At 37.5% G+C, this 27,370-nt stretch overlaps 1 protein-coding gene across 1 annotated transcript; it reads right to left on the reverse strand.

The window, feature by feature from the left end:
• Nucleotides 1-749: 749 nt before the first annotated feature.
• On the reverse strand, nt 750-26,868 carry LOC115420769 (DENN domain-containing protein 5B-like). The gene is made up of 21 exons (XM_030136279.1): nt 26,561-26,868; nt 22,251-22,360; nt 20,565-21,282; nt 18,252-18,439; nt 16,196-16,696; nt 15,148-15,379; nt 14,193-14,343; nt 13,606-13,693; nt 13,400-13,519; nt 13,161-13,313; nt 12,902-12,980; nt 12,742-12,808; nt 11,964-12,092; nt 11,746-11,867; nt 11,371-11,516; nt 11,167-11,285; nt 8,563-8,747; nt 8,289-8,371; nt 7,497-7,623; nt 7,153-7,327; nt 750-2,174 (listed from the first exon to the last, which is right to left on the reverse strand). Exons 1-21 carry the CDS (start codon nt 26,667-26,669, stop codon nt 1,991-1,993), a joined length of 3,786 nt encoding a protein of 1,261 aa, XP_029992139.1. The 5' UTR covers nt 26,670-26,868; the 3' UTR covers nt 750-1,990.
• Between the last annotated feature and the right edge of the window lie 502 nt (nt 26,869-27,370).

Raw genomic sequence — 27,370 nt, forward strand, 5'->3', positions numbered from 1 at the left:
GCTACTTTTTGGCTGGATTATGGGAATTTAGGGCTTTTCTGGGACAATTATGGCTATATTTTGGAAGTCTGCAATTAGTTTTGGGTGAATTTTGGCTTCCTTCTGGTTTGATTTTGGCTTGCCTATTTTGGGCCATTTAGGGCCCATACATCCGCTCAGAACTTTGTTAAATGGCATGCCAGTTTTGGGCCAGATTTAAGCCATAATGATTTTGCTATCTGGGAAGGGACATGAATAATCCTCAACACTCGTCTTGACTTTATGATGAATTCTTCTTTAGTGCTCATGATTTCCATAAAATACCCAAATACCAAGAATATGGAGGATCTAAGCCTTCTAATAATATGTAGTATGCATATACTGGCACAAGTAACATGTTTATGACTTATTTAACTTCGTGGTGGGGTTGCCGATGATCTAGTGGACATCCAGGTGTTAATACAAACACATCTGTAGAATACCGGAGGGACTGCATGGCTTCTATTGAGCCTCAGTTACTGATCAATCCTCCAAAACTAATACCATCCAAACTTTCTTCCCCTTTCAAAACACACAGGACCACATACCTCGCATAAAGACTAATAAATTTTAGATATTAACAGTAGGGTTTGTTGGTGGGTGACAAGTGGTAAAAGAAAGTACAAAAAGAGCTAACAAGTGATTTTTGCTATTAAAAAATTGTCTGAATCTATATCTTTAAACAGTTATGGTAAACAGCACACAAACAATACCAAGACATGACCATTATATCAATATTAATTACCTTTAATCTGACAACACATTTCATAAATAACAATTCATTATTGCTTTGTCTAATCTGTATTTGAAAGATAATAGAGGCTTGGTCATCGTGGGTTACATAGTGCTTGCAGGACAGTGCAGGAGACGGTTTCTTTTTTTTTTTTTTTTACATCTTCAACTGTTAAATAAAATACAACATCAACATAATATCAAGCTTTTGAAGGAACCTGTGCTCTATACATTGTCTCAATATGACAAAGACAAAAGAACAGCTTATAAACAAACAGCATGACTATTATTCACATAAGTAGTCGAGTGTGGCCGAGGTGAAATCTACCATTTTATACGACACAAATAAGATGCATTTGTACAGAAAATATGCCACACTCTATTGCACCATATTAACGGATGGGCACAATTCTATCAAAGATCTAATAAAGCAAATATTTACAATGAAAGAGGGCAGAAAGCACTCAGACAGTGACAAAGACTATTGGAAGTGACACAATTAGGCCACCAGTTTGGTTGTTTTACCAACTGAGAATTTCACGAGCACAACTCTTTGCAGAACGTGACCTCAAACTGAAGTAAACAGAGAAACAGGACAGAGAATACACAGTATAACAAGAGCATAATGAGTTAACACTTATGACATATTATAGAGGGGGAACATGATCTTTCTTTTGTATATTAACCGAGATATCCAATGGTTATATCTATATAGTCAAGAAAAACATGTTTATAAAGTAAGGCCTGAGTCCTGATATTTCAGATCACAGCACACTGAGACATACATAAAACAAACAGATTTTGGCCATGCATGTGCTTAGTTTAAAGTTCAAGTGCAAGCAATACAGCAGTAGGAGGAGGGTTATAGCTGTCCTAATATCAGGTACAGTAAATGGGGTAAGTTGTGAAAATGTCTACTGTAGATGTGAGGTTATGAATGAGTCTCTATTTCTCCTGGAGGAAATTTCACAGTGTAAACAAGCATAGGAAAAATTAAACTATTTCCTGAAGCAAATATAGTATATATGACATTTACTGTACATCAGCAAACAAGGCAGAAATGTTTACAGATTAGGTTTCCATTTGTCTTCCAGTGACTTCATCTAGTCCAATGTCCTTCTCATATGTCATACATATGAGTAGCTGGAGATACGTGGAGTTCTTTTTCTCTCTCGTGGACCCGTTAAGCGTTTCTTCAGCAGGTTACAGAGCAGAGGGCTGGTGTGATTCTCCGTCAGTGTCAGAGTTCGATCCCTTTCACCAGTGCTGCTTCCAGAGTAATGGTGAACTCATGAAGCGTGTGCAAGATGCGGCACAGGGAGTGAACCGCAGCCCGGTCTCGAAGCAGAGCACTGTCCTCATAAGTCCGTGCAGTCAGAGGACACTCTGCCAGCAGGGGGAGCCACTGAGGGAGGTGTCTGTCCCTGCAGGAAGACAGGTCGATAATAATAATAATATTCCAGTAAATGAGTATTGGAATTGAACAGAGTTTTGAGTATTATTGACTAAGTTTTGGTGAATTCAGTTGTATTCTGATGCAGGCTTAAAGATCTTAAAACTGACAAAGTACAAGAAAAAACACATTTGTCAAACAGAAGACGGAACATTTATGCTCTTATTTTGGCGCTATAAATGACTAAAACATTTCTGGATCACATTATATGATTTATCAAGTCAGCATTAGAATTAGAGTTAGACTTGAACCCTTATTTTTATTTATTTATTGAATGATATGCCTGGCCATCATATGGATAATAAAATATGTAGACTTTTTTGTAATTGTATCATATTTTGTGAGAAAATGTATGCTTACTCAAAGGAAAAATGAATCGCTTCGAGCCTTTAAGGATGTTTATAGACCACCTTACAAATGTCTTCTTTTAGAAATTGATTGACATTTTCAGAATATGGTAAGGAAGAAATTTTTGTTTCGTTGAATTATGGAGGCCTTTGCTTTCACATCTAGAGGAGCTATCATTATAATCTGGGTTTTGAATTTAGTCCTTTACTACTTGAAAAGTTAATTTTGAACCAATCTTAAAAGACATATTTGTCTGTTTTTAATTTGGCTTATGCACTTGGTGTGTATGTTTGAGGTGTATGTATATAATATACCTTTAATATACATATATAAATAAATGCAAAAAAGAAGAAAAAAACAATACAATAAACATGTTAGTTCAATGAAGGATTATAAGCAGAATGTACTTAATATACACTCGTGTGTGAGTGTCTCATTATCATACAGAGTAATAGTATTTTATTTTTGTCACTAATGTGACTATACTAATGTGTGATGTGTAAGAACATTTTATTGCTGTAATTTATTGATATAGAGTTAATTTTACATATTTTGTTCACTACTGCTTCATACTATGTATTTTTAAGTAAAAAGTGTAATATAAATGCAGTGCAAGAAAAGTAGATAATATTGGCCTTTGAAATGGAATGGAATGGAGAATAAAGTAGAATAAAATGGAAATACTTGTTTAACCTTTCAGGCACAACAGTTGTTCTTTTTTTTCTATTATTTGATTTTTTGTGTATTGTTTATCATTATTATTATTATTTATCTATTGTTTGTTTTTTATTTGTGTATTGTTTATTATTATTATTATTTTTATTTTTGTTCCATATGTTTTGTATTATGTCTGTGTCTGAAATAAACTAACCTAACCTAACCTAACCTAACCTAACCTAACCTAACCTAACCTAACCTAACCTAACCTAACCCGTTCATGCATGAATTATGAAAACTTTAATCAAGATTTTTTTTGTGAGTGTTTTTATTCCTCTTTAGGCATTAAAAACAATGCAGTTGGAAAACAACATTTATGAACCGATTTTTCATGGAGTTGCAAGAATGTCCACTCAGCTGGACACCATGCTTTTTTTTTTTTTTTTGAAGCAAAGAAACATGTATTTACTGATATACTGTGTGAAACCTTTACAATAAAAACATGTTTAATGCTAGTAATCTGATGTTTTGTCACATTTTAACATACTCTAATACTAGTTATTACTCACTTCATGGAGATAATATGCCAAAAACCCACCTTTTTGTTAAACCCCCCCCCCCTGTTAATTACAATCTAATAACAGGGGGAGCCACTGAGGGAGGTGTCTGTCCCTGCAGGAAGACAGGTCGATAATAATAATAATATTCCAGTAAATGAGTATTGGAATTGAACAGAGTTTTGAGTATTATTGACTAAGTTTTGGTGAATTCAGTTGTATTCTGATGCAGGCTTAAAGATCTTAAAACTGACAAAGTACAAGAAAAAACACATTTGTCAAACAGAAGACGGAACATTTATGCTCTTATTTTGGCGCTATAAATGACTAAAACATTTCTGGATCACATTATATGATTTATCAAGTCAGCATTAGAATTAGAGTTAGACTTGAACCCTTATTTTATTTATTTATTGAATGATATGCCTGGCCATCATATGGATAATAAAATATGTAGACTTTTTTGTAATTGTATCATATTTTGTGAGAAAATGTATGCTTACTCAAAGGAAAAATGAATCGCTTCGAGCCTTTAAGGATGTTTATAGACCACCTTACAAATGTCTTCTTTTAGAAATTGATTGACATTTTCAGAATATGGTAAGGAAGAAATTTTTGTTTCGTTGAATTATGGAGGCCTTTGCTTTCACATCTAGAGGAGCTATCATTATAATCTGGGTTTTGAATTTAGTCCTTTACTACTTGAAAAGTTAATTTTGAACCAATCTTAAAAGACATATTTGTCTGTTTTTAATTTGGCTTATGCACTTGGTGTGTATGTTTGAGGTGTATGTATATAATATACCTTTAATATACATATATAAATAAATGCAAAAAAGAAGAAAAAAACAATACAATAAACATGTTAGTTCAATGAAGGATTATAAGCAGAATGTACTTAATATACACTCGTGTGTGAGTGTCTCATTATCATACAGAGTAATAGTATTTTATTTTTGTCACTAATGTGACTACACTAATGTGTGATGTGTAAGAACATTTTATTGCTGTAATTTATTGATATAGAGTTAATTTTACATATTTTGTTCACTACTGCTTCATACTATGTATTTTTAAGTAAAAAGTGTAATATAAATGCAGTGCAAGAAAAGTAGATAATATTGGCCTTTGAAATGGAATGGAATGGAGAATAAAGTAGAATAAAATGGAAATACTTGTTTAACCTTTCAGGCACAACAGTTGTTCTTTTTTTTCTATTATTTGATTTTTTGTGTATTGTTTATCATTATTATTATTATTTATCTATTGTTTGTTTTTTATTTGTGTATTGTTTATTATTATTATTATTTTTGTTCCATATGTTTTGTATTATGTCTGTGTCTGAAATAAACTAACCTAACCTAACCTAACCTAACCTAACCTAACCTAACCTAACCTAACCTAACCTAACCCGTTCATGCATGAATTATGAAAACTTTAATCAAGATTTTTTTTGTGAGTGTTTTTATTCCTCTTTAGGCATTAAAAACAATGCAGTTGGAAAACAACATTTATGAACCGATTTTTCATGGAGTTGCAAGAATGTCCACTCAGCTGGACACCATGCTTTTTTTTTTTTTTTTGAAGCAAAGAAACATGTATTTACTGATATACTGTGTGAAACCTTTACAATAAAAACATGTTTAATGCTAGTAATCTGATGTTTTGTCACATTTTAACATACTCTAATACTAGTTATTACTCACTTCATGGAGATAATATGCCAAAAACCCACCTTTTTGTTAAACCCCCCCCCCCTGTTAATTACAATCTAATAACAATATCAAGCAATTTTTTGCACTTAAACATGTCACTGCAGATTAGGTTTATCAAGAACACAAATTTACAATAACGGTATAAACTGCAGTGTATAGGATGATGCGTAAGTGTCCACTGTATTGGCTGATATGGAATTAAAACAACAAAATCTATGAATATACAAAAGAACCGCTGTAGAATAGCTGTCCACTGCAGTGACCAGTATGCATTAAAGGGTTAAAGAAAAAAAAAAAAAAAAGAAAGCACACATTATATCTTCAATATTTTAAAGAATTGAACAAAAAGTTGCATTTAATTGTCTAATAACACTCAAATAATGTTTATGGCCTGTATTATTAACAGTTTTGGAAAAGTTGCCATGGTTAATGTGTAGAATTGTAGTTTTATTTGGTTAGGCATAGTCTGAGCAAATTGTGATTGGTTGAAATGCTTAAAAAGGTGCCTGAAAACATAGTTAATAGCGGAGAACAGCTTTTCTGACCATTAAATGTTATCATAGTAAAAGAGTTAAGTTATTTTTATGCTGCCTTGTATCAGAACAAAGTGATTATCAGTAAATGACAGAAAATAAGAAACCAAACTTGTGGAGTTTATACTGAAACATGTATCAACTCTATGGACAAAGACAAAACCCACACTAACAGCCAAAAACAGAAAAAAACACATATCGTACATAGCTTTCATCTTATTTCTCTGTTAAGCTATAGAAATACTATCTATATCTTATCACTGACATTGAAAAAGTACTTTTGGAGCTGATTTTAAGACTTCTTTAAATGGCTTATAAATCACTGAACATTGGTGAAAGCCAGTTTCTCAGACATGTTCCTAACAGATGCCTCAGATCCTCCGCTGGCTTCTTCCCAAGGACTTTAACAAAAATGCATGGGCATCAGCCTTCAGCCATTATGACCCTGGCTTTAAAGTCATCTGTCTGAAGATGAGAGGAACTAGACTTTTCAAAAGAAACCACAAGACATACCATGCATCACAAATTTATTAGACCACATGAATTTACTCTGGGTTTTTATGAACATCTACATGATAAGTAAATTAAATGTGAAATGTGAAATTTGATTTGCATCGGAAATTGGAAAATGAAAATGAAAATATTAGAACATATATGGATGAAAGAGGTTAAAAGGTCACCACAAAAATATGTTTAGGTCTTAAAGGGCTAATCATCAAATTGCAAACTTTGATTTGATTTAGGGGGTTTTCACTGTCTATTTTTTTTAACATCCAAGTTAATTTGTTAACATTTCAGTCTTGCAAAGCCTTTTGCTGTTTTTTTTTCTTTTTTATTTTGTTCTCTTAAGTACACTGGGCTGATGTTTTGTATGTAAGGTCTATGTAAAGGAATAAAGTTTACTTCATATGTTTAGCTTCTACACCCAAATTCTTTTGTTAAGCTACAGAGATGATATTACAATCTTATAAACAAAACCTATATAAAGGATTGTATCCTGTGCACAGATATACTTCATATGAGCTATTGCCTGTGAGGACTGTTTCCTTGAGGGCATCTAGACAGAGGTATTGTTTGGATAATCTGTCCTTGAGTTGTTGTTTTTTTTTGTTTGTTTGTTTTTTAAGATAACTGCTCACCTAATTCCCAGGCAGACAAACAGCTGGAACTTGCCCTCTTTTCCAATGTTTCGAGGCGAGGCATTGATGGCATTGACATAATGGCACAATGAATCACACGGTGGACCCTTTGTGTGTGTGGATCCATGCAGGTCGCCCATCTGATCAGCCGTCTCCATGGAAGACACTGCCTTCTCTGTGGGACACAGTTGGTACGATGTATTAGAAAGGTAAAATCTGGTTCCAAAATACAAACACTGTTGTTATGGGAAGCATTTTGAGGTGAGAACTTCACTTTTGCAGCCACTAGATGGAGACAGGACACAGAAATTGCGTTTTTAATGTTCATCAGATTAAACACTCACCCACAAAGTCCCAAACAAACACGTTCCTCTGGAAAAGACGATTAGATCTGAATCCATGGAGGAGGAACTTCTCCAAAGAAAGCACCAGGCCTCCTTCGCCACATAACAAGACTGTCAGGTTTCCCCTCTGGGAAGATGGAAATAAGACTAGGAGTTAACAGGCGCATTGAGTGAAAAGATCATCTTACAGCTTTAGTAAATCTCCTCAAACAAGTGAAAGAAGACACTGCAACGTCAACATTCTGCACAACAATAAACAGTTTGTTCTATCAGCTTTAGAAAAGCTCCTTTATTTATTAAAACTTAGAGCCAAACAGACATTTACACTGTAAATGAAAGCTTGTGAGGTCGTTAAGAGGTGTCTGTCCTTTTATAAAGTGATAGGTACAATAAAATAAACGCCCTGTAGAGGTCAGCTGTGCCAGTCTGGTACATATGAGACACCAATGAGGCCCCTGCTTGAAAAGCCGGGGTAATGAACCATGATCGGAGATAAAAATAACACAATCAAGAGGCTGACAGTCTAACACTGCAGATACTTTTCTATGCAACCATTTTTTCCTCATTTTAGCATAATGTGATTATAATTATAAGATACAGCAACAAACTAAAATCACTGTTCGAGCAGCTGATTATTTATTTCACCTCTATGTTACAACGTTTTTTTTGTTGTTGTTTTTTTTTGTAACTATTCATCTTGCATTTAAAATCACAAAACACAGTATGAGCCAAGAGGTTAAATGAATGCAGGAGCTCAGCAGAAGGGACACAATCATTATTAAAGTCACAAACCTCTTGTTCTGGCTTATGAAAGTGTTTAACAAGGTTATTCGCCGCCTCCCTCATGTCCTCATGTACTTCAACAGACTGCACTCCTGACAAAGAGAAAAAGAAAGAAAGAAAGAAGTCACAAAAAGGAACACGAAAATGACTGATGACAAATACCAGGGGTGAGAACGGGGACAAAATGGAAAGGTGATCTGCGAGAAGAATCTGTTATTGTGGTGATTTACAAACAAGTAGGTCAGTTATTGTACGAAAGAATGCGCTCTTTGTTAGGACGTACTGCTTCGGCTGCCAAGCGATCCCAGTACTGTCATCACGCTCTGAGAAGGAGAGGCCAGTTCTGGAGGCGTCCCTGTCCACCTGCCAGCATCCTCCTCTCCACCAGGTGACACCAGCTGGCCAATCAGAACTCTTTCCAAACTGCCATCGCCCACGCCTTTCCCCAGCCAGCGACCACATGGGAACCTGAGAGGAAAGAGGAAGAAGCAAGTGTTTATTTCATCCAACATTTAGTCAAAATTACAGGCCAAAATATGGACAGTGTTAGATGGTTAATTTTAAATGTACTGTATTTCACACCAGATGCCAGACCACATGCTGTTAAATGTAAATTGTCATGTTTTCTATCTATCAACACTTGTTCCCACTTTGTCCGTGACTTTTTATTTTCCACAGCAATAAGAGTGAATCCACAAATAAAAGTTAATTTACAGCTTCACTTAGTTTTTTATTGCTTTGCTGCAGATCTTCTTTTTAAAAAAATGGCATCAGAATTTTTTTTCTGCCTTAAAATAAAAAAATAAATAAAATAAAAAATAAAATATAATAAATAATAATTTAAGTGCACTGTTTAATTGAGTATCACCTATTGTGAACTCTAACTTTGCTTTTGAGTGAAATACTTTCATATTTCAAAACAATTTAAAAAGTAATCATTGTATGTAATTACTGATTTTAGGACTGTTGCAGTATTTGGATTATCCTCTAATTAAATGGTAAAGGTAACTAAATGCAGTTACTCATATTGTGTACCGGTTCTGCATATTTTATTAGAATAGAGTCACTGAGATTAAAAACCATTTTTACACGAACATTCTCGCCAAAATGGGGAAAAGGCAGCAACACAATTAACAGGTTACAGTCAAGACAGAAACAAACATACATATAAATAAGCAGCATATGAAACACATGGCATGAGAGTAGTTTAAGTATTAAATCAATCAGGGAAAAAAAAATCTACGAACAGATTTTTCTGCCTCCTTTGGCCTTTTGCTCCAGTTCAGTTTGGACCTTTGGGTCAGACATTTTCCTTTTTTTTTTTTTTTTTTTTTTTTTTTTTTTTTTAACATATACAGTATTCTGTCACTCTCTGACACATTTCCTCAGTATCTTTTGTAACCAGTTATTATTATTAATATGCAGAGTTTCTTTTTCTACATAACCTAAAGCATCACACTGGTGGTTTGGTATATTTTTAATACAACTGATAGAGTTTATAAGGGAACATTCAAGAAAGCTCAGATGCTTGATATTAACTGATAAAAGCATATTATGGGATGTGCATGCAGATAACCTGTGGCAAAAGTTACACCAAAAAAAATGTACTTCCTCTTTGGCTTTGGCTTTCTGGAGTGGCCTGAATGTTTTATCTTCCTTTCATTCCTTGGTTAACTCATCTGACACTTATCCAGTAATAAAGGTGGTTTGTGTGACTGCTCATCCTTCTTTTCAGTCCATATTGAATAAAACAGTTTTCCAAATGGAAGGGAAAATGACTCTGGAGCCATCTCACATGTTCTATCCAGGGTGTAATCTACGCCCATCTGGTCAATGTTTTGATACAACACAAGAAGTTTTTCATTCCTTTGGCGACAAAACTATTGAACTCTAGGATGAACAACGTGACTCAATGAATGATATCACTGTGTTTGTCCTGCAAAACAAATGTCTCTTGTTGGGAGATATAAAGTATATCTAATCTGATCTAATGTGACAGTTGGGATCATTAACATGTTATTGCATTTTGAACACATTTTCACCATCTGACCAGTTGTCCTCAAATGAATACACATTTTTAGTTTTCCAATGGTGAGGAAAGCTAACACCACAGGGTCTTTGACTAAAGCTAAGAAAGCTTTTGTCTAAGAAAGAAAGCTAGGCTAAAAAGAAAGCTAAAGATGAGCACCACTAAGAAACCACTTTAAGTGTCAAAGACAGTAACAAAAGTGATAAAAGCTAGAAACACTGTTGTTATTTTCACCACTGGACACAGTTCTAAATGAAAAGAATGGAGTTTGATACTAAAATTGCAGCATTTCTTCTACACAAATGAGTTTGATTATGAGGCTTATGAAGGTATAAAGTTATTATGTGATGTTATTATCTTTGCAAAGTTGTCTGTTGATACACAGTTAAGAAAAAAGTAACAGTTTTGACTTCATTTGAATGATTCCAAACAGATCTTTAGTGCAGTTATTGCCAATACAATCCGGACGGAAAACAGATGTGATTTGTGGTTTTACTGTGGCTGTTTTCTGTCTAAAAACAGAGCTAAGCTAACAGAGCTATAATGTAAACTATCAGCTGATGCAGAATGTAAAGATTATAAGACACAGTGGCAGCTATGAGCTTTAGTTGGAGGACGAAAACTTGATAAGACCATAATACAGATGTGTGTAAATAAGGAGATTTATACTTTAGTGAATGATACAGTCTGGAAAAAAGTATTGTTTTGTTGGTGGTTTTGGCAGCCATGAAGTGTGTTGTAATATGTAACTTCCCCCTCCCCTTTATAGTTTGGAATATCAAAACTACATATCACAATACGATATGTGGTGGCTTAAAGAGTTTAGTGATGACATTAAAGCCATAGAATCACCCTTACTTGTAGGTGTGTCCAGTGATCTCATTGTACACCATCACACAGTCAATCAGACACTTGGCCAACAAGCCAGAGTTCTCCTGTCCGAGCTGCAGAGTGCTGAGCCTGCCGAGGTTCTTGCACTACAGGAAGAAAGCAATTTGTAAATAAGCGAAGCTCTATATGTGATGTCTGTCGCTCTTTTGTTTGCATATTAAACTTACAAACCTGGAAAAAAATCTCCTGTGTGTTCTTGGGGATTTGTCGAACTCCTGAATCACCAAGTTCTCCTGACAAACACACCCATGGGTTAACTGTCGCCATGGCAATACTCAGCTTCTTCATGGGTATTATAACAACACGGTATGGAATACCTGAGGAGACAAAGGGGACCGAGAGCAAACATGTGATTCATCTGTTTCAAGCACATTTGTACAAATAGCTTATACTCCACAGGATACTCCACAGAATTCAAGCAAATGTGGTTCCAATGCAGAGATGAGTGACATGAATATAACCAGGAGGACAGACTGTCTTCAGAGCCAATACAATTGAGACAATAAATGACTCTAGTTTGCTGTTTGCTTTAAGCTGATGACTCACTGATGGAGGTGAACACTCGAGTAAAGCAGAGGTAGTCCACAGTGTTCAGAGAGAGAAGGTGGAACAAAAACTGCTCCCTTTCCTCCTCACAGAGCAGGAACGCATGGGGTTTATACAGCTGTCTGTCAGGACACATGAACAGAAATAAATCTATATCAGTCAAAGTTATGAAGGCAAGTAAAATCCAAAAAGGCCAAAGATAAGGAAATAGTTTTTACCTGAGTAGTTCCTGGTTTGTTAGCAGTTCTTTAAGGTGCTGGGATAGCATTTTCTTTTCTAAAGCCAGATGAATCCATGCCCGGGCCTGACCCACCTCAGACAGACCCTCACTCATGGCCTGAATAAATCTGGAAAAACAACATGAGCTGTTAGAGAGAAGTTCTCACAAATATCACACTGTATGACAGGAATTAAATGCTTATTTGATTTAGAAAAGTAGACTTATACTTGTATCTGGAACCAACCAGGTCAACAAACAATAAATGTGTTTTTTTCTTTCTTTCTTCTTTTGTTTTGAGAATGTTACTTTATTTCTTGGTGTATGACCTCCACTCTTTTAAATGCATGAATGGAGTCATGGAAGAACCTCCATGATTTTTTCCTCATTTGTCCCTACATTGTGCTTCCAGTTGGCTTGTCTGTTGTCAAATAGTGCAATGTTTTGGTTGCAGAGAAAACTAGAAGAGCACTCGGAGAACGCAGACCTCCGCCAAGGCAGATCAGTGTGTGTGTCGTGTCCCCCTACCACCCAAACACCACCAAAATTTAATCATGTGTTCCTTTTGCCAGTATCAACACTTCCTGAAAATTTCATCCAAATCCATCCATAACTTTTTGAGTTATCTTGCTAACAGACAAACAAATGAACAGACAAACCCCGATGAAAACATAACCTCCGCCGTTCCTTAGTGGAGGTAATAAAAACACAGTCCCTATCACATTACTCTCTCCATCTATGCACATACACATCACCATGGGCATATTTGCTCTCATTACCTCATATCCTGTATAAGGGATCCTCTCAGAAGCAGAGTACCATCATCAAATGTTCTCTGATCCAAACCTAAACAGAGAACGAGTTGAAGGAGAATGATTACTGATTCTTAAGTCAGTGTTTTGTAAAAGAACATCGTAACGGTCCGGTTTGTGCTCTGACCTGGACACTCTGCTGGTGCTTCTGTTTTCCCCTGGGCCGCCTGGTAATGAAGCAGATGGGACCACAGAGCAGACTTCCCCTGTCCGAAATAAGCAGATGATACAAGTCCATCATTAATTCAACCTGTTTGTAATCCACATCTGTGTGCTCATGTGTGAGATGTGAACTTGTTTACATGGGGACAGACAGTTCCAGCTGTTATCACAGGTCATCAGATCTGTAAGGCATGTTAACTCATACTTGTGTGTGTGTGTCTGACCTGTTTTAGCTGCAGACCGTGGCCCCAGGTTCTTTCCAGTAGGTCACACAGCCCGTGGATCAGGGTGTTTTCCTGCAGGCCTGTAATGTTGGCTTCTCCCTGACCGAGTTCCACACTTTCCTTCCCCATTCGCTCCATCAACATCCGTTTAGTCTGCAGAGCCAAGGGACATTTTTTTAGGACTGGACAATGATTTCAGAAACCAGTAACAGCAGATTCCACTCAGGGAAAAATCTGACCTTCAGACGACACTCGCTCAGCAGCCCGTCAACAAACTCTCGATGAGTCTGCGTGATGGCTTGAGGTGACGGGTCAAGGAGCTTGGACTGGCGAAGATTTTTCCTTGAATACGTGTGCTTCTATTGGGCAAAAAGGAGTTAATAAATTGGACATTGCAATATTTACACGTGTGATTGTATCTATATAACATTACTAAAGAAATTACCTGTGTCTGTTCAGAGTCTACGGAGTGTTCGGTAACTGTTGATTTTTTGGGATCACTTCTGCGTGATGCTGTTACACGACTCGACCACCTGTTCACACAAACAGCACAGTAAAATTACAGAAGTCGAAAAAATTATTAGACCTTGTTTTCTTCAATTTCTTCTTCATTTTAATGCCAGGTACAACTAAAGGTACATTTGTTTGGACAAATATAATGATAACAACAAAAATAGTTCATAAGAGTTTAATTTCAGAGCTGATATCTTGTCATTTTCCATGGTTTTCTTGATAATAACCAAACTCACTTAAGTTCTTGCATCAATAGCTGTGGCATCGTACTGCCAAAACAGTGCTTTTAGGCATTCCATGTTTTCTTTTCTATATGTTTTAGTCACATGATTCACACAGGAGTTAGTACTTGATTGCATAACCATTATTTTTGATGACTTTTGATGGTCTAATATTTTTTTCCGTGACTGTAAATGTAAAGCAATGTGTGTGTGCAGCTGTTTTCTGTGTTTCACAGAGAGCCATTTATTATTAATATCTCATTTATTTAAACTGGAAGACAATAGAAAACAGTCTCACTTGTTGGTGTTTTGTCCGTGTGCCAACACATCAGCCTGCAGTTTGGGGAAGTAGCCGGGCTGGTGGCGACCCTGGCCAATTCTCATGTCCAGCAGGTGGGGGTGTATGGCCGTGTGGTCAGCCTTCACTAGCCTGTGCTCAATGGCCTGGGCTGGAGAGACAAACACATAAAGGAAACATAAAAATCCAGTGTAGATATTTACTATAGATGACCTGAGCCATAATGAATCAGCAATGATATAGACATTTCCATTATACCATTTGTCAGCTATAAGGAGATTATAAGGGAAACTATCCAGACTAAAATACAATGAAGCATTAGTCATTTTACTGATAACATGACTGAACTTAACAGAGCAACATCCATGAACTAGACTTGATCTAGATGCATTATCTGGGAGGAAAATTACATGTCAGTGCCCTAAATCTCTCAGGAATTGCAATAGGAGCCAAGTGTAAAAACAATCTGTGTAGTATGATCCTGTTCTTCAGAAAAAATCTGCTCAATAAGATAAAAGGTCAACTCCTTCTGCCTTTTCCTGCTGACATCTTATCACAGTGCAAGCACAGTAGAGATAATGAGAATGCATTTTGAAACAAGGTGTAAATGCATGCAAATCTGAGAACCTTCTCCCTCATATCTGTGCAGTCTTACATAAAATTCCCTTTCACTCCAAAACAGGGATTTTTCCAATGCTTGTGCACTGAAGCCTGTTACTTTTCCCCCACAGAATGATGTCTGTGCAGAGTCTGGCATCCACTTTATTTACTTTTTAGTCAATCAAGTAATATCTAAATGCTGAGGAATCTAACAAAACATCCAAAAATAACACAGATGTCTCTATTTCATCTTTCAGCTGATAAGAATCAACAATTTATCTTGCAGCAATATGTGTGATAAAATAGCAGTGCAGTTTATTTTATTCTCTTCTCTATGTGTACTCTTTCACATTACCTGACTCAAACAGCGACGTGCATTTCCTGTAGCGGCCGGTACGGGATTCTTCTTCATCAGTGTCGTACAGCCGCTCTCTCTCCAAACGGGTGTCAAACAGCTGCTGCATGGGCTCCCTGTCAGCCCACCGAGCTATCACCTTACCATCTACAAATGAAGAAAACATGGAGGTCTCCAAGAAGCGGGACAAGAAGGTCAAGTGGGAGACAGGCTGAATTGAGAGGAAGGAACCCTGAAACAACAAAACACAAACACTACTATAAACACAATCAGAGAGATAACATTGTAAATATCATTGTACATAGACACACAGGAGAGATCACATCAGAAGTCAGGACACACAGTGTGTATTAGGCCTATGATAAACACTGTGTTTTATAAACCAAGAGGCTTGAAAGTCCTGAACCTACTCTTGGCTTTAGAAAGATGTAAAGTAGCAGTACAGTGGTGAAAAAAGCTTTTGGACATCCCATGCATTTGTGGTATATTACATTAAGAATCACTCTTAAGTCGCTGAACTCTGCAAAGTATTGTGTTATTCTCCAAACCCACATACTTCCTTCTGCACATGCACTGTTCTATTGAGATCAAAACTGGATGTTTCTACAAAATAATACCCCTTGAAACACATCCAGGACATGACATGTTGAAATTGTCAAGAATTGAGTTTTGTTATTTTTTTCTTGTTAACAATAACCAAAAGTAATCATTCGCATATGTTTGTGTCTGATGCAGCTGTACCTTTTGAAAGACAAAAGATTTTTCCACAAATGTGAAATGATAATATTTGAGACTGTAGTAAATTTGAAGGGTGTCCAAAAACTCTTTTCTACTACTGTAATGACCAAACACTGTCAAAAGTCTGTCATCTCCTTTGCACAGACTCTGTTGTGCATGACCAGTATTACATCTGCTTTGGACAAAGAAAATATAGCTGCAGAAGAATGGTGAGTATATTGAAATTCTAGAGCTTTTACCATGATTTCTGCCTACTGCTACTTTTATACAAACTATGCCATAATTTGCGCACTGTTATATTTTCAAGTACCTTGTCAAAACTGAATGTCCCCTCTCGGTTGCTCAACCACGAGTCCAAATCAAGAGCGCTGTGGATGACAAACTCCTCATATCTGCCAAACATGGCAGCAAACCTCCCCGCAAACACTTCCCTCAGCTGAATGTTGAGCTTCGCAGCCTTCAGCTCTTCATCGTCCTCCTCAAACACATGTCCTAGTGTCTTCCCTCCATCTGACATTTTTCCTCCTCCACATCTCCTTGCCAGGGCTTGCAGCCTCTCCAACACGGCCAATTCCTCGCCTCCAAGGTTCCCATTCCTTCTGTCCTCCATCAGATCCTCCAAGACGAGGCTGCTCAGGCGAGGGGAGGGGGTGGTAGTGGGCTTCGTGATCACACCCCCTTGTGGAGGGATCCCGAAACGCACCAGTATCTCGCTCAGTTCTTGGATTAGTTCCATTTGGTCCGGAAACACAGGGAGGTCCTCTGGGGCTTCGACACAGTGGTTGTCAATGTCCACAAAACACAGGTTTGCCTGAGTAGAAGGAAGAGATGAGCAGAACATCTTATTGTAGAGAGCATCACAAAACATTTCCAATCAGACTCCGGCATCAGATAATCATAATAGGTTTAACCAGTCACAATATTCAGACTCATGTGGTCAAAGAAGCTGAGCTGTAGCATCACTGAAGCAAGGGCAAAACATCCAATTAAGATCAGAGATGTAGATTTACATTTCAATAAGAGATTCTTGGCATTTTGCCGTAATAATTTCTGAGGATATTAACATGTGAAGTAAGGATTATCTAATGATTACTGTTATCACTGCAACTGTGGAAACCTGTAATTAGAGGGGAAACAATTTGACAATGAAAAAAAAAAAACAGAAAACTATGGTGGAAAATATGCCCCTGAAGCTGCTGCTGTGCAATGAATAACAGAAAAAGTAAAAAAAAAAACAAAAAACTGCCTCTGTAAGCTGCAGCGGGGCTCAGCGCAGTCAGCAGGAACACAACCTTCAACAGTGACCTCTAACAGTCAATTTATAGCCTCAGGGGAAACTTGGGAGATGCAATGTAGAGTGGACAGTTACATCCTCTTTACTCTGACGGTCACGTCTGCGCTGCTTCATCATCCCAGTTAATGTTGTCATGTCCTAGTTGAGGTATATTTTCATCCTTTTCTTAACCCAAAAAAGAAATGTGCTTGAGGAAAGAAGGAAAAGTAGTGCCTGTTATTGTGTTAGAAATGTTAGGTTAACTTGCATAGATTCAGGAGCCTGCACAAGAATATTTCCTCATTATTTGATAAATTACAAATAATGAAAACAATAAGCACTCAGGGTTTCCTCTGTATATTAATAAGTAATGAGGAGGACCACTCAAGTGGCCACTTACTCAAACTCTGCCAGAGGAAGAGAAAGAAAATGTAACAGACAACATAAGATGCTCCTATATTTGAAGAATGATAAGGCTGTAATCATCTCGTGCACACATCCTATGGGTATGTGAAGTTTATAACAAATATGAAATAAATGTATCATTTCAACATTTACATCCATACATTCAACATGTTTTGTAAGGGATAGTTATATATGTCAAGACATGACATTGTTTTAATTTCTAATAAATTTCACATGTGACAATTACATTAATGTTTTCACTTCATACATACATAGATTTCATACATGGAAATTCAGTATATGTACATACAAACCAAAAGAATAATTGGTTACTGCGAATTCTCAGTAATTATTCTGCAGGGACCATTATTCTGCATTGCTCATGCTCTGTGTTTTTTGCTCTCATCCCCCTCGAGCTGTCTTTCTACTGCCTGCTTTCTGGGGCAGAGACACTTCAAAGTCGCTTCAGTGAGATAGCAATGCAGCATAAAGTGAAGGACTGAGTTTTTGCAAAAGGAGGGGGCGAGTGCAGCTCTGAGAACATGCAAAGATTCTGTTCATCAGGCCTGAAGCAAAGGGCAAACTGTCACGCATGCACACCCGAGCACAGCGAATGGTTGAAGAATGATTTGTATTTACTGAAATGTCTGCGTCCTGATTTATGACTGTCATGTGTTTAGTGCTGCACCTCATGTGGTAGGTGGAGGGAGGATCGTTGAGCTCCTTCTCTGCGCTGGATCCCCATCATAAACGGCACCGGCGCATCAAGGAGGTGATGTATGGGTGCGGAAACGATCGGCAGGTAGATGTGTTGCCACTGGAACGGGAAGAGCAAAGTCGTGATGCCCTCCGCCACTGTCATCAGTCGCTGGTAGTCTGAGGAAACGAAGAAAACCGGAAAAATTAATGATACATAAAGAGACACCATATTTTAATTCAACATTCAAATAACTTGTCTACATTTCTGTTTATGTGGTACAAAACACAGCAGTTTACTTCCAAGAACATCGCTTCATCATTAAATTATGCTTGCCTTCCAGTATTTACCCACAATTCCATCTGTCACATTGCCACTGTAGGCTATATCATGCATTGCGTCATGTATTTATTATTAACTGATTTCATATCATCTTAAAAGTATTGCACTCATCAGCTCATAGATGTTGCTGATGTTACAGCCTCTATATTTGTTGCTTAGAGGGATGTAACGATATGAAAATTTCATATCACGGTTACTGTGACCAAAATTATCACAGTTATCATTAATATCACGGTATTGTTGAAATTGTGCTCAAAATGTTCAAAAAGTACTTATACACACACTGAAATAATTTAACCAAGTTGTATTTTGAAAACAAAACAAAAAATAAAAAACAAAGAAATACAATAATTAGTACAATGTACTTTCACTTGGCAGAAAAATTCAAATATTAACCCTTAGTGGTCTGAGCATATTTTGGCCGTTTTTCAGTCCTTTTGATTTTGCCTTTATATACTATATAAAAAATTGTTTACTATACCCACGTTTGGTATCTTTTTTTTCAGCATAACTTCATTTATATCAACTGCCTATTATTTTTTTTTCACTTTTTAACCTTCTATATCAACATAAAAGGCCAGAAAACACACACACAAAAAAATATAAAATCTGATTTGAAAAATGTGTGTAATTTATTGCATAAATAACATAAAGATGCTTAACGAACCTTTTCAAAGACTTTAAAAGTGCATATTGGTTCCAAATATTAGGTACATACAATTAAAATTGTAATAAAACTATACTCAAATATTTGACATAAAAGCAGATCTTTACATAGGTGTTTTCTCCGGAAAAGTGTGGTAATCAAACATAGTTATCGTGATAATTAGAATTTAAACGGTAATACTAACAGTTGGCAATTTTAACGCGGTTTATCGTTATACTGGTAATAGTTACATCCCTAGTTGCTTAACTTTACAAATACAGAAAAAATGAGTTCATTGTAAATATCTTTATTGATTATACAGAACAAAAAGTACCCTAAGATACTACAACAGTGCCAGGACTTCTTTTTTTTTTTATAGTATCTGTCCCTAAAGCCCAGACTGAATATGCTCCTCCCTCTGCCTGAATCAGGTCTCATTTGATGTCTTTAATGTAAGTATTGACCTAGGGTTGTGTAAAACTGGCTGTGGATTTTTAACTGATTCTTGCTTGGATTGACACTGATGATTTGTGAAAATATCTGTTTGATATTTTTAATATCTTATGAGTCATTTTCTAATTTTTTTTAAAGGACATCAGTAAGTGTTTGTGCAAATCTGTCTGACAGCTTGAATTGTGCTACTCCTGAGTTGTTTGATCTCAGTGAGGCTTTATCTTTTTAAAGGAATATAAAAAAATTATCTAAAATAGGGACACCAAAAAACAAGGTCATTTCGATTTATTATAGGAAAAAAATAATTGCGGCTGACTGAACTGAATAACGTCAGTTCATTGTTCACAGTAGTATTACAAACACAATGGAAGCCTAGTTAACAGATGCAACAGCTGATAGGAAATTCATTGTAATTTGTGCAGTAAGGAATTCATTCATTCATATCGATTTCCAAAACATTTCTTATCATTATGGCCATTACTGCATCTGAACAGTGAAAACGTTTTCTTATATTCACTTTTATACCAAAATGTATTATTATTATTATATAATAATATAATATTATTATAATATATTTATTATTTGCCATATTTGAATATTTCTCATCATAGATCTTGACATATGTGATACATTTAGACTAATCACAAAGTACAAAGTACACTTTTCATCACGTGGGAGTCCTAATAAATTGACATGTCTTCAGAGTAAAGTCGAAAAAAACAACTTCCTCTTCCGTCTATTGTGTTTGCTTTGGTTTGGATATTGTTTTCAATGAGATAGTCAACGAATGCAGCAGATTGTTGAGAAAATTTCCTGTTTTGAGTGTCATTTCCGTTAGGCTAATGAATGAATAAGGAGCTCACCTTGAGAGCACAGCAGGACTTGTGTCTCCAAAAGTGCACAGGTGAGTAGTTGCACCATGTTGTCCACACCGAGCAGGGAGAACGCCTCTCCAAGTGGGAACTCGTTCAGTGGAAGCTCACCCGGCCCGGGCCTCTGACACAGGATGGGCCCCTGAACCCCATGAAACCTCAGCGACCTGCCCGGGGGAGGCAGTGGCACCTCGAACAGAATGTTGTGGATGTAGCTCTCCAGAGGAAGAGGCGGGGCAGTCTGAGATGCGACGGCCTGGTGCAGCTGAGACAGGAATTGTCGAGCAGCTTGAAGAAAGGGGAGGGGGGTGAGAAGGCAGAGGGCTTTGGACACATACAGGGTGTCACGAGCTGGATCGAAGGAACCTGCACAGCCGAGGTAGGCAGAAAGCCCGGCCAGGGACTCGGCGTCTGATTCATCCAAGCTGCTCACGAGGGAGTCCATGCTGGAGGTGGAGGGTGAAGAGGCAGATGAAGAGGCAGAAGAGGAGGGTGAAGAAGCAGATGATGAAGACTGGCGCTCCACTTGGTGCATCTGGTAGAGAGTCTGCATGGCAGTAATGATCTGAGGACTGGTCACCTCCTCATAGAAAGTATGGACAAAGCCATAGGAACGTGTACCGTCATCGAAAACAATTGTGAATGAGTGGAATTGAGGATCCAGTCTGTCTGCTTGAGTGCGGAAGGAAAGACCCCTCGGCATACAGAGCTGAGGAGAAAAAAATGTGGAGGAAGAACAAGAGGAGAGGAAAAACATTTTAGTATTATAAATAGAAATAAATCGCTCGAATGCACATTATGTTATTTCTATAAGTAGGGGTTTCTCAATCAAAACAGCAATAACAACAACAAAAAACACAGTAGTAGATGTGATATCATGGGGGTTGTTTTCACTACTAGTGCCAAAGAAAATCTGAAAACCTGACATGAATAGAGCAGAAATCCAGTTTTAGTCTTTTTATGTTACCATTTTGGGAAGATTTTTTTTCTTTCTTGTTCTTCTCCTTTCTTTTTACTGAAACTGCATATTGTGATTTTGCATCTGGAACTTTTTTTTTTTTTTGTAAGAGGACCCCAGGAAGACTAACTTGGCGTTTGTGTGTCAGCTAATGGGGATCCTCGATAAAGAATAAACTAAGAATAAAGACTAAACAAAAGTTGAGGTAATGCATCAAAGCTTTTCAGACTACTTCCCATACTACCATAAATGTTACATATAGCGTTAAATTTTGCCCTCAATGACTCTATGGATTTTCTGGTAAATTCACTTGTCTAAATGCTCTGTGATAAAATAAATAAATAACAGCTTTAAATAACATTAACTGCTGTGTCTCTAGAGGCTGTTTTCAGAAAATTGAAATGTGAAAAACAAGACATTAAAATTAATTCTGTTTCATCTGACTGCTACCGATTCGTTTGAGTCTCCTGCTTTTCATCATCTTGACCTGCTTTTCCAAGAAAGAACAAAGAACACGGAGCGGTTTTGGGCAAAAGACGAGTATATTCTGCAAAGCAAAGACCCAAAAGCCATACAAGCTACTAGAACAATATTATTCCAGTGATTTTGTGGTAAGCTCATCTTTTGTCAACTGTAATGTTATTTCCTTATCTTTTCAGCCACTTTGGAGAGAAAATGACCAACACTAAAGCTCAGCATTCATGTGTAAATCATCTCACCATGTTAATAGCATCTTTGTTGAAGGGGTTTCTGTCTGTGCTTTCAGGATAGTGAACCAAAACTTTGGACTTGAAGGACCGTCGAATGGGACTCTGCTCAAAGCTTTCACCTGCAAAAGACACACAGAGAGACTTATATTAGCCCAAAGTGATCAGTCACCTACATCACTGCTGAATCAGATTTTATATTAAGGTGGAAAGAACACAATAAAGGACGCTACAAAGTGACGAGAGCATTACAAAAACCGATGGACAGAGCAACCTTGTCTGACACGGACTTAAAAATATGCATCTGTTGTCAGCAGCAAGGGCTATTCTGCAGAAAAGAGGGAAAAGCCCTTCCAACAGTTATGTAACTCGTCTCATTATCATAAGGATAGGCTGGAAACACAGTACAGCACCCTTCATCCCTGACACTGCAGCAGAAAAGCCTTTCAAGAGAGAATGAAAACACACCTGGCCTAAAAGGAACTGACTTTTAATACTTAAGGCTCAGAATAGAGAAGATGGAAGATTTCGTTATAGCTGCTACATAATACATAAAAAAAAAAAGCCATTTGTAATGCATGAAAACTCTATTATACCGTTCTAAAATCCCAATATGCACATATTTGATGCATTGTCCTGTCTGGCTGAAGCATTTCCTCTCTCATTCTCTGCATTGTGTCTGGTTCTGGTTAAATAGAATGTGGTGCATGTGTGAAGCAGGCAGTAATAAGAAAAATACACCCTAGATATGATTCAGTGGGTAATAAACAGATAGTGGTAAAAAGGGTACTATTATTAGTCATCCACTTTGTACAGGGAGTTCCTGAACAATACTTGTTCCTGTATTCCCGATTTCACCATTCACGTTAAATAGTAAGAGTTCAATGCTGACATCAGTGCATTACAGGAGAAAAAACACCTGTGAAGAGCACACAACAGTCTGCTATCGGCTGCCACCTTTGACGAATTCATTCTGCAAGGAACATCCACTTCACCTGCCTACAGGATGACGCACAGAAGCCCAAAAAAGGAAACGGCACTGCAGGCGAAGTGTGAAAAGAGCACTTCAGGTTAAACTGAGTCAGTGTAATATGTGGGAGACAGAAGCAAATGGATTACTGTGGCGAGAGGGGGAGTCAATGTTCTTTGCTAATGATACAAATTGGTGTCGGTGTTGAGAGACGGAATCCAGGCTCTCAGAAGGACGACTAGTTGCCATGGTAGCCATTTCCGCTGTGGCCTTCAAGATAACCATCAAGACAAAGCTCGTCAGCAGCGACGTCACACCGAGTTTCATCAGCTGACCCAATTAAAACCAGATCTCAAGTTCCCACCGCTACGTTTGTAAAGACACCATACCCCATTCAATGCAGTCTCACTTTCTGAGACAGACAAGTGGAGGGAGGTTTGTGTTAGAGTTTAAATGAAAGCTTAAATGGCTGTTTCATTTAGCCTGTAATTACCATGTTTCCCCCTTTTTACCACATTAACATTCACACCCCAGAGAGCCCACTCGAGCCAATGTGCTGTAGGACTCCTATCTGTATAACTCTAGGAAAAAGAATTTGATATTCATTCAGTGGTTTAGACATTCATCACTCAGATTTACAGGCCTGAGTGGTTTTCTATTCCAAAAAAATAGAGCACTCAATCAAGGATGATTGAACAGCCATAAAGGCAGACATCTGTCATATTCACTAAGTCTATTACCATTAACATACACATCACGATTAGATGAGGGCAAAGAGATTAAAATGACAGAGAATGTCAGTTGGTGCAGACTGATGAGAAATAATGCCTTTTTGGCTATAACTATAAAAATGACTATTTCTTTGTATTACAGACTTTACCATTCACTGCAGGCAAATCAGACGACAAACAACAACAAATGATGCTTTTCAACTCTGTGTGATAAGTGGCAACTGGCTCATATCCTCCTGAGACCCAGGAAAGTTAAAGTTGTGGCTTTCTTTTTATTAAAAAATTGTCTTGATTTGAAATGGCATAATGCAACAGTTTTTTTCAGATACAATTTTTTTAAAAAAAAATTGTGTTTATTTTATATTTTATGGAAGGTCCTTTGCAGTGGACAGTGTTTTTTTTTTATTATTACTTTTGTCCCCTACAGAGGACGAAAACATATTGCTGGGTCTCACCTAAAATAAAGAATATTATTTCATTTCATTTATTTTGTTCATGGTTGTGCATTTCGTCAACAGACATTTAATAATCATCAGGTGAACAAACATGTACACACCCATGCTCGAAAAGGAGCAGGATTGAGAAAATCTTACATTTCTTGCCCCTTTCTAAATAATAATGGCGTTAATGGTTAGCTATACACAACTGACTATAAAGTCATACTGTATAAAGTCAGACAAACCAAATAAAATGCATCCAAAGATAATACAAAATGAATACAAAACCAAGTGCAAAACTACATATCTAGGAAGTTCTGTGTACCTAAAATAAGATAATTCAGACTCGTGGAAGCAGCACTTGTAAAATCCTGTCTGTCTCTGGTGAGTTCAACGTTATCAAGTGGCTCTTATATGTAGAGCTGGGGTTTTCTCGCTGATCTCATCCCCCTGTGACTGGTGCTGAAGCCTCGGCCATTCAGCATTCCAACAGGCAATGTCATGTGAAATTTGATTAGGCTGCAGAAAACACAGTGGCATCCATTGAGACACCAACAAGAGCAGATTGTCTCTCGGCAGGCATTCAGTAATTACACACATGCCAAAAAGACGTACTGTACTGTACTGTATAACCTCACACATCTCTTAAAGCTAATGTGCACCTAGAAAATGATGTGGCTTGGATGGAGGTTATCAAACATAGTGATGCGCAGAATCATTGTGGACTGAAATCCCTTGACAGAAGCAGAGCCCCCATGCTGCAGAGGGTATGAGATGACCTGCTGTTACATAAGCTGATTGTTGGAGCTCAAATATACCAGCCAGCGGTGTTGTCATTCGCCGCAGGGAGCCCGATACCACAGAGCCCACTGCTTATTTCGAATAATCTGTACCTTTAGACGCTGTTGGGATTTGCACTGTTCCTTCTAATATTTCTTCCTACTGCACTATTATTCAAAAGATATATCAAGAAAGCAAAAAACAACAAGGCAGAGTTTAGTATGTCTGCTTACAAATACATTTTCCCTGAGGAGATGCACTACATCAGCACAGGGTGTGACTATTGTTAGCTACAGTTTTCACATTTGTAATTTGGAAGTGACGTTTATGATACCTAAGCACACCTGCATGGCTATTTGTCCTCAGAAAGACGCTAATGGAACATGGAGTACAACGTGTGCAGACGTCACAAGGTGCTGCTGGGTGAAAATATACCCTCACTGACCTAAGCAGTGTGTCAACAAATAAGCATGGGAGAAAAACAACACCTTGTATCTGTACTTCTAAAGGTAGGACCTACAGTGAAAAGAAGAGGTTATATCCACTACAAATAAACCAACAAAGCAGCATCTCTGCAGCTGTGCTCACCGTGGCAACCCCCACATCTACCAACGCTACAGCATCCATTTGCCATCCAACTTCCTCCACTGCCTTTGCATTCGGATGGAAGTGTTTTGGTTTTAAGACAAAGGATCCACCTCTCTGTGTGAGATCATGAAGATATGATAGGAAAATCAACCCAGCCATCATACAGATTACCAATACACAACAGTGTCATCTGACTGCTCGCCTAAGGTTATCCATGAACACATGCCTGACACTTCCATCTGTGGTTTAGTCTTCATATGATGATGATGATGATGATGATGATGATGATGATGTTGCCTTATGTGTTTCTATTTCTCTATGTTCCTGGGTGTACAAATGAATGACTTGCAGAAACAATAAAAGCTACAGTGTATTTTCACTAAGACATTATTGTGAAGATTTGAAAAAAAACAAAAAAAAAAAACAACCAAAGTCGATTGTTTTCTCAGTTATCAAGCAAAAAAAAAAAAAAAAAACAAACATAATGGAATATGGATGATTACTATTGTGCTCAAATGGCTAAAATATTAGAAAAAAACAAGCCTGGTTTTTGTTCCTTCACATTTCAGGACATTCAGAGATACGTTTAAAATCTCCTTCCACAAAATCAAACACGTATAAAATGATTTGTATGACATTTATTAAACTGTAAACATCTTTGAATGAGTGGTGTCCAGTCAAAACATGTCCACGGATGTCACCAATACGCACACAACCAATTTTTCTCCTCAGACGCATAAGTGAATCCTGTGCCTTCGTTTACAGGTTATATATTTGTGATTTTGGTTTGTTTCTTTTATAATTGTTGACATCTACCTGCTCCTTCGTCCGGTTCCAGGCCTGTCTCCGTGTCCAATCCACACACAACAAAATAGTGGGCGAAACGGCAGGAAGCCGATCCCGTGGCCGCTGCGGTCCCGTTCATCCTCGACGCGTAATGGTATGTGCTCCGTTTGCTTCTACTTAACGGTGTGGATGTGGGTGTTCATCGCTGATAGGGATAATCCGAAATACTGCGGGCTCCACCACCGGCTCGTCCTCCTGTCCGGATCCGGGTGTTGGGTCGTGTTCCCCCGCCTGCCTGTGCGCACTGATCCGCGGTGTTGGACTCTGACGGAGCACAGGATGATCCGACGATGGTCATCTGGTTCGTTCAGAGGGGGAGGAGGCTGGATGTGGGCCTGGGTGGGAGGGAGGAGAGGGAGGGAGACAAAGACCTACATGCATCATCATTATAAATCAGCCCCTGCTTTATTCTAAAGGGTGTTGACCAAATGAATCACCTGCGCCCCCATGAAATGAGCATGATGTATTAGAAGGAAGCGTCTCTGTCTTGTGATAAATCATGATAATTAAGGATTGATAATTTCATCTATGACACGCTGGTGCCATATGAGAGGCGGTGTTTCTGTTTTTGATGCCAAAATCTGTAAGTCTGTTACATCACACCACTCTGACAATGTTTAAGTCCATGCTGAAAATATTTCTGAAATGGCTTTATCTGCTCTCTTCTCTTTTTATTTTACTGTTTTAATGTTTTAATATTCTATATTAACCCTTTCATGCATGAATTATGAGAACCTTAATCAAGATTTTTTTTTTCATGAGTGTTTTTATTCCTCTTTA

Source organism: Sphaeramia orbicularis, chromosome 6 (assembly GCF_902148855.1).
Source record: "Sphaeramia orbicularis chromosome 6, fSphaOr1.1, whole genome shotgun sequence".
NCBI lineage: Eukaryota > Metazoa > Chordata > Actinopteri > Kurtiformes > Apogonidae > Sphaeramia > Sphaeramia orbicularis.

Bases quoted from the DNA above. Each gene is read 5' to 3' on its own strand.
- LOC115420769 (XM_030136279.1), bottom strand. From the start codon at position 26,669: ATGAACGGGACCGCAGCGGCCACGGGATCGGCTTCCTGCCGTTTCGCC. The intron at 18,440-20,564 runs GTGAGCTCCTTA...TCGTTTCCTCAG, and splicing joins AGTCCTGCTGTGCTCTCAAG to ACTACCAGCGACTGATGACA. The intron at 8,748-11,166 runs GTAAGGGTGATT...CTTTCCTCTCAG, and splicing joins ATCACTGGACACACCTACAA to GTTCCCATGTGGTCGCTGGC.